Source organism: Sebastes umbrosus, chromosome 17 (genome assembly GCF_015220745.1).
Source record: "Sebastes umbrosus isolate fSebUmb1 chromosome 17, fSebUmb1.pri, whole genome shotgun sequence".
Taxonomy (NCBI): Eukaryota; Metazoa; Chordata; class Actinopteri; order Perciformes; family Sebastidae; genus Sebastes; species Sebastes umbrosus.
In genome coordinates this window covers 866,062-877,201 of record NC_051285.1, presented here as the reverse complement: position 1 = coordinate 877,201, position 11,140 = coordinate 866,062, and the positions used below count along the sequence as shown (strand labels likewise).

Below are 11,140 nucleotides of genomic sequence, written 5' to 3'. Positions count from 1 at the left end.
TTGTTTGAATGTTCCTTTAAAATTCTAATTTAGTTTAAACATTGTTTTTCATTGATTAACCTTTAACTTCACTCACCCAACACGTGTATTCATATGTATTACAATACATGGTAATTGTATGTATTCATTAATGGAGCTATTAATATCTGGGGTAAAAACAATATTAACACCTTAAGGTAACTTTTTATAGAAAGTGAATTTACAGTATTGGAATATGTTGTTCATCAAATACCTTAACTCTAATTTCTTATGTTTTTTTAGCAGTGTTGGGACTCTGTGGTGAAGTTAAAAGTTGGCTGGGATGATCAACAGTTTCAGTCTACAACATAGATGGTGCTTCAGGTTGGATCTGATGGTCTGATCTCTGATGCCATAGATGAGAGCGCTCAGACATCTGGGAAAAAGGATAATACACACATAAAGAAAACTCCGGATACGCAAGACTGCTAATCTGTCAGTGACTTTTGAGATGGCGATAACCACAGGGTTGTAAATGGTTGAAGAGAGACTGGGGCCCAGCTGCACCAGATGCAGCAACAGAGTGTTACGAGCCTTATGAGCTGAAGCTTTGTCTGTGGAGGCTGACCTGGCTGCTATGATCACACCAATATAGGAGGAAGTGACTGCCACACCAGCTGATACAAATACAAAATAAGCAAATGCTTTCTCATAATCATCAGACATTCGGCCAAGCAGCATGTTTTCTGTGGTACAAAATGTTTCCATCTGCAGGCTCTCCATGTCCTCAAATGGAAAATCTAACAGTAAAATAACTTTTGTGAGGATATTTAGTGAACTGAAGGCCCAAACCACAATGATAGCCACTGCTGTGTTTCTGATGGTGATGATGGTAGCGTGCCTCAGTGGGTAGCACACAGCCACATATCTCTCCAGAGACATCAGCACTAGTATGAGAGGGGAGATTACATTTATGAGATCAGCAAGCATGGCAAGAACACCACATACAGGATATGTTAATGTTATTTTACATGTGGCCAGTAGGTACAGTAACAGGCTCAGTGCCATCTGTACAGTGTCTGCAAAAAGGAGGTTAAACAGAAGAATGTAACGGGAGGTCTCACGAAAGACCAATTTACTCCTCAAGGTGAATAACATGACCCCATTAATGAAGAGAAACACACAGCATGGTACTGTAATTTGAGTAGAAAACAATACAATGTCCAGTATTCCCCATTTCTGTTGTCCAACTGTGATGTTGGTCTGAGATGAAGTTGCATACGACATAATAGAGACACATTTATAGGAGCCCGTTAAAATCGAGATGGTTATTATAACACAATTATTCTTGCACAGTTTGTAATCTTAGAAAAGTAAAAAAAATCCATTGATTTTGCAGAGATGTCTATTTAGTTCACATGCAAAACAGAAAGTTAACCACATACATTTTCAGGCCATGCCTGATTCCATGTGAGCAGAAGTGGTCTGCAGGGTTTGATTGTCCTCACCTGCATTTGAAGAACTCATTCCTCACACCCACTTCACGTGATACCATCATACATTAACATGTTAATTAGATCTGTAAATATCAGTCATGGGTGATGTAATCCTTTCAAAGTTATTTCTGTATTTGTGTATGTTTCTTATAACATTTTAGATCTGATGTCATTCAGTGTCCGATATATTTCACATAAAAAACTTTAAACATTAAAACATTATATGCATGGAAAATTACAGTTTTCGAATTACACCGTGGCTTCCGGGGATCCCTATTTTTTGGGGGAGGGTGGCTACTGCACACAGTACTGTACTGTAATTTTTTATTGTCATCTACAGAGATTATTTGCATAAAAACATACTATTCAAATTATTATGATTATTTAAATATTTGCTTTGATTATAAAAAATCTTAGTCAGTTGTTAGGAAGTTAAACAGGTCATAATTCTGTCTCCAATATATATTTTATATTGATGTGAAAACATCTCCTTCAAACAAATGGATTTATTCAAGTTTCTTGCCAAAAACTTACTTTCACAAGATTACATTTAAACACATCATGACAACGTTGTAATTTATCTTCACCCAATAGTTTTTACTGAGAAGAGCTTGAACGCCTTATAATGTAACTCAATGGAAACTCCGTTAACGTTAGTAGCTCTGCTATTTATCCAGCAGCACTGTGCTGCCCACTGGCTTCTAACAGCTAACCTTACAAACACTCATCCTGCTGATTTCCACACGAATTTGTGGTTTACAGTGTCGCATTATCAGGGAAAAATAAGGTGCATCCCCTCATGTTCAGCAGCGTCATTGTTTTGAGCGCTTTTTTTTCCTCTCCGCCGTTTCTCCAATCCTAAACAAACTGAAATATGATACAGCATGCGTATGCTTCATTGTGCATGCGTAATTGTCGTTAAGCATCAATAATAGGAAATGATAGTCACGGAGGCATGAAATGCCAAGGAATCAGACAACTACGGTTCTCTATTCCCATCACTATTATTTTCCCTGTCTGCCAAAGTGGCGGATATCCTGATGATTTCACCCGCCACTGCCAACAATTTACCCGCACTTGGCGGGTGATAATGTCAGACCCTGGTATTGAATTCATATCACGAGTAGAGATGGGTATCAAAGTATCGTAGCCTCCAGACTTTGGACAGAGCAGATTGAAATATCGCTTTTACATGTTTACATCTTTATGCTTGTTGAACGGGTGTATTAATAAATTATCAGCTTTTTACTCGCAAAGTTTTTTTGCACTTACAGTAACAAGCATAGTTATCGTAGTTATCTTTACTTCACCTGGTTCACTTTACTGTCCCCACCGCAGCCTCTCTGATCTGGTGTTTGCTGACTTCGCTGTGTGTTTGTGTGGAGATGTTGCAGCGTGATAATAAATTACAACAAAATGTAAAAAAGTAATGATAAGGGAACCGATAATGTTGGAGCTTATCAATACTACAGTCTTTAATAATTTAGCACCGCTGCCCGTTTATTTCCGGGTTTTTGGTACCCATTCCTAATTACGAATTATCGTCTGGGTCCGAATTGACATTCCGTTCGGTCCGGATGCAGACCTTGGTCTGGACTTTGGAAAGTCCTGCCCTAGTCCATGTCATCGTATTTACCTTTGTGAACATGACAACAGCATCTTTCCAATTTGGAAGAATTAGGAGGAACGTAGAATTATTTAGGATTTTGTTGTTCGTTCTTCTTTTATTTAAATATCAGTAATCATGGCCTTGAAAGCATATATCTTTAAAGGAAATGTTTAGATTGTGACAACCACTGATCATAGTCCACAGACAAGGGATTTTGATAATTTGAAGAACGGTAGAGTAGTTAATAGAATATATTTCTTTTAAAAATATTTTGAAGCAGTTGATGGGGGAACTAAATATTGTAACTGATAAATAAGTCATTACAATTAAAGATTACAATGTTTATGATGTTATTTTACATAAAATTGAGGCAGTTAATGCACCTAAATACCTTATTCCTGAAAACATATTCTCTGATTTATCACCTTTGTGCACTGCTGTGTGTGAAGCTCATACAACCTGAACCAATATCCAAATGTATCAAATTTTTTGAATGTTCCTTTAAAATTCTAATTTATTTAGACATTGTTTTTCATTGATTGACCTTTAACTTCACTCCCCCAACACATGTAATCATATGTAATACAATACATGGTAATGGTTCATTAATGGAGCTATTAAGATCTGGGGTAAAAACAATATTCACACCTGAAAGTAACTTTTTATCCATAGTAAATTTATAATATTTGAACATCTTGTTTATCACATACCTTAACTCCAATTTCTTACAGTTTTTGCAACAGTGTTGCACAGAGTCTGAAGTTAAAAGTGTTAAATGTATATGTATCTCTACACATATTTAAGCCCATTTGTTATATTACAGTTGACGACAATATAAAACATATTTAACTCAAATGTAGTATGTGCAGAGTATAAATAATTCACAAAAAATATAAAATACTGTTGCAAAAGTAAGCCACACTTCTTTTTACTATATTGTAATTATTGTTATAGAACACAGACATATAGAGAATAAATGTCATCAGCAAGTTCAGGAAATCAACTTGCATTTTTATGAAATTTCAAGAAATTGAGCTTTGTTTCCAATCAATATTCATCTCTTAAAGGGACTATTTGTAACTTTCAGAAATGCTTGTTAACAGCGACACCTGTGGCCGTGAAATCAACGAAAGTCAGCGTCGGGCTCGCGCTTGCTCGCTCTAAATATACCTGAACGAGCATCGCTCAAAACAGTGAGGCGACACAAGTCAGCTAAAAGCACAATATCACTCTATATTTCAGCTGCTTGGCAGTAATGTTAGCTGACCAGACGAAGGTCTCTCCATGAACATGATTTAGATCTGATCCTAGTGTTGGCTTTTCCTGCCTAAGTGCAGGCTGAGGCAGCGGGGCTCTGCAGCGTGTCTCCCTGCTCTCTCCGCCTGCAGCCGGAGAGAGCAGAGGAGACACCGGCACCCGTAGGTAACGAGAAGACTACGTAAATCTCTGTAGAGCTCTGTCACTTCACAAGACACGGAAAACCTCTGTTGGTCTGGAGGAGCTGCAGCATTTATTTCTGCACAAACGTCCCCTGTGCATTCACTAGATATTCTCAGAGCTAAACTAACTCTTCTGCAGTGTGGAGTGAGCGCGCGTTCACGTCTAGAGGTGGAGCGAGCTGAGCTGTCTGAGTGAAGGCGAGCAGGCAGAGGAGGAGGGTACAGCGGCTACACGCGAACGCGCATATGTGAGCGCACATGTGTGCCGACCCGCTACATTTATACGCTTACAAAGTTACAAATAGTCCCTTTAAATGAGAATAATGGTTGAATAATTCACTGTAGCCTAGGGTGAGACCTGAGCTTGGCTGGGATGATCGACAGTTGTCTACAACATAGATGGTACTTCAGGTTGGATCTGATGGTCTGATCTCTGATGCCATAGATGAGAGCGCTCAGACATCTGGGAAAAAGGATAATACACACATAAAGAATTGTCCGGATACGCAAGATTGCTAGTCCTTCAGTGACTTTTGAGATGGCGATAAGCAAGTGGTTGTGTATAGTTGAAGAGAGACTGAGGCCCAGCTGCACCATATGCAGCAACAGAGTGTTATGAGCCTTGTGAGCTGAAGCTTTGTCTGTGGAGGCTGACCTGGCTGCTATGATCACACCAATATAGGAGGAAGTGACTGCCACACCAGCTGATACAAACAGAAAATAAGCGAATGCTTTGTCATAATCATCAGACATTCGGCCAAGCAGCATGTTGTCTGGGGCACAAAATTTTTCCATTTGAAGGCTCTCCATGTCCTCAAATGGAAAATCTAACAGTAAAATAACTAGTGTGAGGACATGTAGTGAACTGAAGGACCAAACCACAATGATACCCACTGCTGTGTTTCTGATGGTGATGATGGTAGCGTGCCTCAGTGGGTAGCACACAGCCACACATCTCTCCAGAGACATCAGCACCAGTATGAGAGGGGATATTACATTTGTGAGTTTAGCAAGCATGGCAAGAACACCACATACAGGATATGTTAGTTTTGCTCTACATGCAGCTATTAAATACAGTAACTGACTCAGTGCCAGCTGTACAGTGTCTGCAAAAAGGAGGTTAAACAGAAGAATGTAACGGGAGGTCTCACGAAAGACCAATTTACTCCTCAAGGTGAATAACATGACCCCATTAATGAAGAGAAACACACAGCATGGTACTGTAATTGGAGCAGAAAACAATACAATTTCCAGTATTCCCCGTTTCTGTTGTCCAACAGTGATGTTGGTCTGAGATGAAGTTGCATACGACATAATAGAGACACATTTATAGGAGCCCCCTGAAATCGAGATGGAACATGTTTCTATCCAGATAGATAATAAATTTGAATAATCTGAAATAGCATTTAAGACCTTCAAACCCCATTGACATTTGATGTTATTATAACACAGAAACACAATTATTCTTGTACAGTTTGTACTCTTAGAAAAGCAAAAAGATCCATTGTTTTTGCAGAGATGTCTATTCAGTTCATATGCAAAACAGAAAGTTAACCACATACATTTTCAGGCCATGCTTGATTCCATGTGAGCAGAACTGGTCTGCAGGGTTTGCTTGACCTCACATGCATTTTAAGAACTCATTCCTCACACCCACTTCACGTGATACCATCACACATAAACATATTAATTAGATCTGTAAACATCAGTAATGGGTGATGTAATCCTTTCAAAGTTATTTCTCAATACCCTAGTCCAGGGGTTCTCAAACTTATTACTCAAAGGTCTGCATCTGATTTTTATTCATGGTGTTGGGGACGGAGATAGTAGCTGGTCTAGTTATTGGAAAATATTAAAGATAATTATCAATATTAATAACATTTATATTACTAAATTATCAATATATATACTGGAAAAAGAAAGTTCGGAAATTTGTGTTTGATGGATTATTTCTCTGTTGTTACAATGCTAATTGCCATTGTATTTTACATCGTTGGAATGCCTGTTTATTCACCTTTGCAATGATGTCCAACTTTAAGGATCATGCATTTGTGGGATGAGCAGCACAGCTGATTATGTGGGTAGCGCCCAAGAAAAATTTGCCAAAATAATCTGCCAATGGTAAACAGTGTATTCTCATAAGGCTACCAGGAAGCCTGCAATGACTGCCCTTCACCGTCAGGCCCGTTTGCGCTGGTGTCCACAACACAGACAATGGAACCTGAACATGTAAGGGAATGTCATGTTCAGTGATGAGTCCAAGTTCTGTCTGCCAAAGTTGGATGGCAGGGTCAAAGTATGGAGACGACGCAGAGAATGCTATGCTGATTGTTGCACCGATGGAGTAACAGCTTTTGGTGGGGGCAGTGTCATGGTGTGGGGGGGGCGGGGGGGCATCTCCCTCACTGGCAAAACAAGGCTTGTCATCATTGAAGGCCATCTCAATGCAGTGAGATATCGGGATGAGATTCTGCAGCCAGTGGTGATCCCATATCTCCACAATCTGGGACCTAACTTCATCGTCCAAGATGACAACGCTCGCCAGCATGAGGAGGAGATGCCAGGCTGTTGTGGCTGCGTATGAATCTTCCACCCGCTACTGAGGCTCCTGACATATTGTATTAAATGAATAAAGTGTAAAATTGCCAATATGTCTTGTTTGTTCCTTGTTACTGAAAGAGAGTTCAATCATCCAATTCACCAAACAACTCAAAACAAGAGTCAATACCAACAGGAGAATACATTGTTTACCATTGACGGAGCATTTTAGCAAATTTTTCTTGGGCGCTACCCACATAATCAGCTGTGCTGCTCATCCCACAAATGCATGATCCTTACAAGTTGGACATCATTGCGAAGGTAAATAAACAGGCTTTCCAACGATGTAAAATACAATGCCAATTAGCATTGTAAAAACAGAGAAATAATCGATCAAACACAAGTTTCCGAACTTTCTTTTTCCAGTTTATTAATAATAACAGGGCACCAAATTATATTGTACATAAGCTCAAAATACATTGAAATGGCTATCAAAAGTAAATAATAACTATCAAATGGGGATGATGTGGGGGTTGAGATTATCTGAATGTGTATGTTTATGTTTAAAACTAATTCACAGGCTATGTATGTGATCTTAATGTGTGCCAGATAATGCAGTGGGTTAGAAAAAGATGGTTAGTTTGCATGCAAGACCTTGTCTATGTGAAGCATAAACTAAACACATCAGATGTGGCGAAGCCAGCTACCAAAATATCTTAACCACAAATAATATCAACAACAATCAAACTCAATGAATAACATTAAACATATCAATACAGGTGCATTCCAAAAATCAAAGTTGAACAGTCTTGCTCTTTTTTGCCTTAGAAGTTCCTTGTGTTTCTATGTCTGTTTTCTAACAGTCCATAGATCAGAGCAGAGCTACTTCTGCAGCTTCTGGTCTGTAGGGAGAGCTTAGGTGAGAAGAGCAGAAGCTCCCTTGCCTACTTTAGCAGGGGTTGAGAAGGAGAAAAAAGTGGAAGAAGAGGAAGGACAAAAGGATTTCTCTGCTTTAATCCTGGCTGAATTTCACAATTATGTGTGAATGAGTCATCATGCTACAGTTGCCAATGGTTATTGAGCTGAGTCCATCGGTCAAGGATCATGTGACTGACTCATGTGGTCTCTTGCCACCATCTTGATGGTGGGTCCCAACAAAGGTCAGAGGTGCAGAACGACTGGCAATAACAAAATACTAAAATAACATCATAACATATTGTACAGTGTAGGGACCTGCCATTTCTGGTGGCAGAGACAGTGAACTGTGCTTCTCAGGATCCTTGAGGTATGCAGCCATTGGCTGTGGACCAAGCTCAGTCGCCATTGGCTACTGTAACATTTCACACAGTGGTGTGAAATTCACCCAGGACAAAACCAGAGGAACCTCTTTGTTCCTCCTCTTTCCGCTCTTCCTTCACCTTCTCACCCAAGCTGACCTGCTTGAGGTGAGCTGCTGCTCTCCAGCTGCAAAGCAGCTCTGCTCTGATCAATGACCTGTTAGGAAACAGCCATTGGAACACAAGGATCTTCTTAGGCAGAAGACGCGAGAGCCTGCCTTCGTACCTACTAACTTCATGCAACAACCGCAAGGAAGTTAGCACCAAGTTAACCAATCTGCAGAACTTGATTGGAGCACCGCAAAGACAACATCTTTGACTTGGAACCACAACTTCAACACATGGAATTACAAACCCTTTTCTTCCATGGATCGGTAACGTACTGGGCTTACCTTAGCAATAGCAATCGCACATGGCTGAGCAAGACTGTTCAACTTTGATTTCTAGAATGTACCTGTATTGATATGTTTAATGTTATTCATTGAGTTTGACTGTGGTGATTTATTTGTATTTGATATTTGGGTAGGTGGCTTCGCCACATCTGATGTGTTTAGTTTATGCTTCACATAGACAAGGTCTTGCATGCAAACTAACCATCTTTTCTAACCCACTGCATTATCTGACACACATTAAGATCACATACAGAAACTGTGAATTAGTTAAACATAAACATACAGCTTCAGATAATCTTAACCCCCACATCACCCCCCCCCCCCCCTTTGTCTTTCCTGAGCACATGTGCTCCGAAGAACAAAGAGGTCATGTGGTGACATGTTGCCGGCCATCTTTGATTCCGCCATCTTTGTAGTTTTACAGTGCTCGCCCCTATTGTCTGTAGGCAGACATCTTGAGACAAGAAGCCATCTTGTCTCTCCCCCTCTCTCTCTCTCTCTCTCTCTCTCTCTCTCTCTCTCTCTGTCTCTCTCTCTCTCTCACACACACACACACTTTGTTTTGTTTGTTTAGTTTAGTTATTTAGCTAGATTAATATTGTGTTTAAAACCTTTATTATCTTGTAAATAAACGTTTGTGGAATATACATGCTGGTCTCTTTAATGTTGTACAAGAGTGAATAATGCCAACCTCTGCTATGTCAAGAACTCCGATATCCTTCAATCTTTACTATCTTTTTTTGGTTATAGTTATTAATTTAATTATTAATCAACGTTCCAAATTGATAGTTTAGCATATATAATGAGACTATATTAACGTTTTGGTCATTGGTCCCTGATTCCAGGGTGGTGCCCCGTTTATTATTAATGTTTATTGATAATCTTTATTAATATTAATAATTATATTATTATTTATTAATTAATTTGCTAATAACCAAAACCTGTTACAGCCAAATCCCTACAACAGGGTCTGTAATCAACTTCTTTCACTTCCTGCCACTTTTGCAGACAAGTATTTTTTTTCATCTGCCTCTCAGAAATTGTATCTGCCACTTCTGAAATCTCTGCACTAAATGAAGGAATAACATTTTAGATCTCATGTCATTCAGTGTTTGATATATTTCACATAAAAAACATTTAACATTAAAACATTATATGCATGGAAAATGACAGTGTTCGAATTACACCATGGCTTCCGGGATCCCTAATTTTAGGGGAAGGGAGGGTAGGAGGTTACTGTACACAGTACTGTACTGTACTTTGTTGTTGTTATCTACAGAGGTTATTTGCATAAAAACACACAATTCAAATTATTATGATTATTTAAATATTTGCTTTGATTAAAAAAAATCTTGGTCAGTTGTTATGAAGTTAAACAGGTCATAATTCCCTCTTTAATATATATTTTATATTGATGTGAAAACATCTCTTTCAAACAACTGGATTTATTCAAGTTTCTCGCCAAAAACTTAATTTTACGAGATTACATCTGAACACATCATGATAACGTTGTAATTCACCTTCACCCAATAGTAATTTTACTGAGCAGAGCCTGAATGCCTCATAATGTAACTCAAAGGAATCTCCGTTAATGTTAGTAGGTCCACCGTTTATCCAGCAGGACTGTGCTGCCCACTGGCTTCTAACAGCTAACGTTATGAACACTCATCCTGCTGATTTCAACACAAATTTGTTGTTCACAGTGTCGCATTATCAGGGAAAAATAAGGTGCATCCCCTCAGGTTTAATAGCGTCATGCTTTTGAGCTCTTATTTTTCTCTCTCTGATGTGTATCCGGTCCAAAACAAACTGAAACATGATACGGAGTGTGTTTGCGTCATTTTGCATGCGTAACTGTCGTTAAGCATCAATAAGAGGAATCAATAGTCACGGAGGCATGAGATGCCAAGGAATCAGACAACTACTGTTCTCTATTCCCATCACTAGCATTTTCCCTGTCTGCCAAAGTGGCAGATGTCCTGATGATTTCACCCGCCACTGCCAACATTTTACCCGCATTTGGCGGGTGGCGGGTGCTAATGTCAGACCCTGGTATTGTATTCATAACACTAGTAGAGATGGATATCGAGGTATTGTAGCCTCCAGACTTTGGACAGAGCAGATTGAAATATCACTTTTACATGTTTACATGTTTATGATTGTTGAACAGGTGTATTGATAAATTATCAGCTTTTTTTTTTTTTTCAGTAACAAGCATAATTAGTAGTTAGCATCGTAGTTACCTTCACTTTACCGGATTCACTTTACTGTTCCCACCGCAGCTTCTCTGATCTGCTGTTTGCTGACTTCGCTGTGTGTTTGTGTGTAGTTGTAGGAACTCAGCTCTGACACAGAGCAGAGGAGATGCTGC

At 39.2% G+C, this 11,140-nt stretch overlaps 2 protein-coding genes across 2 annotated transcripts; both read right to left on the bottom strand.

Moving 5' to 3' along the window:
• Window positions 1-285: 285 nt before the first annotated feature.
• Window positions 286-1,295, bottom strand: LOC119475980 (odorant receptor 131-2-like). The gene has a single exon (XM_037749139.1). It carries the CDS (start codon window positions 1,243-1,245, stop codon window positions 286-288), a length of 960 nt encoding a protein of 319 aa, XP_037605067.1. The 5' UTR covers window positions 1,246-1,295.
• Window positions 1,296-4,838: 3,543 nt separating this feature from the next.
• Window positions 4,839-5,910, bottom strand: LOC119475979 (odorant receptor 131-2-like). The gene has a single exon (XM_037749138.1). The coding sequence runs from the start codon at window positions 5,814-5,816 to the stop codon at window positions 4,839-4,841; it is 978 nt and encodes a 325-aa protein (XP_037605066.1). The 5' UTR covers window positions 5,817-5,910.
• Between the last annotated feature and the right edge of the window lie 5,230 nt (window positions 5,911-11,140).

Coding starts and splice junctions, on each gene's coding strand:
- LOC119475980 (XM_037749139.1), bottom strand. CDS start 1,245: ATGTCGTATGCAACTTCATCTCAGACCAACATCACAGTTGGACAACAG.
- LOC119475979 (XM_037749138.1), bottom strand. CDS start 5,816: ATGTCGTATGCAACTTCATCTCAGACCAACATCACTGTTGGACAACAG.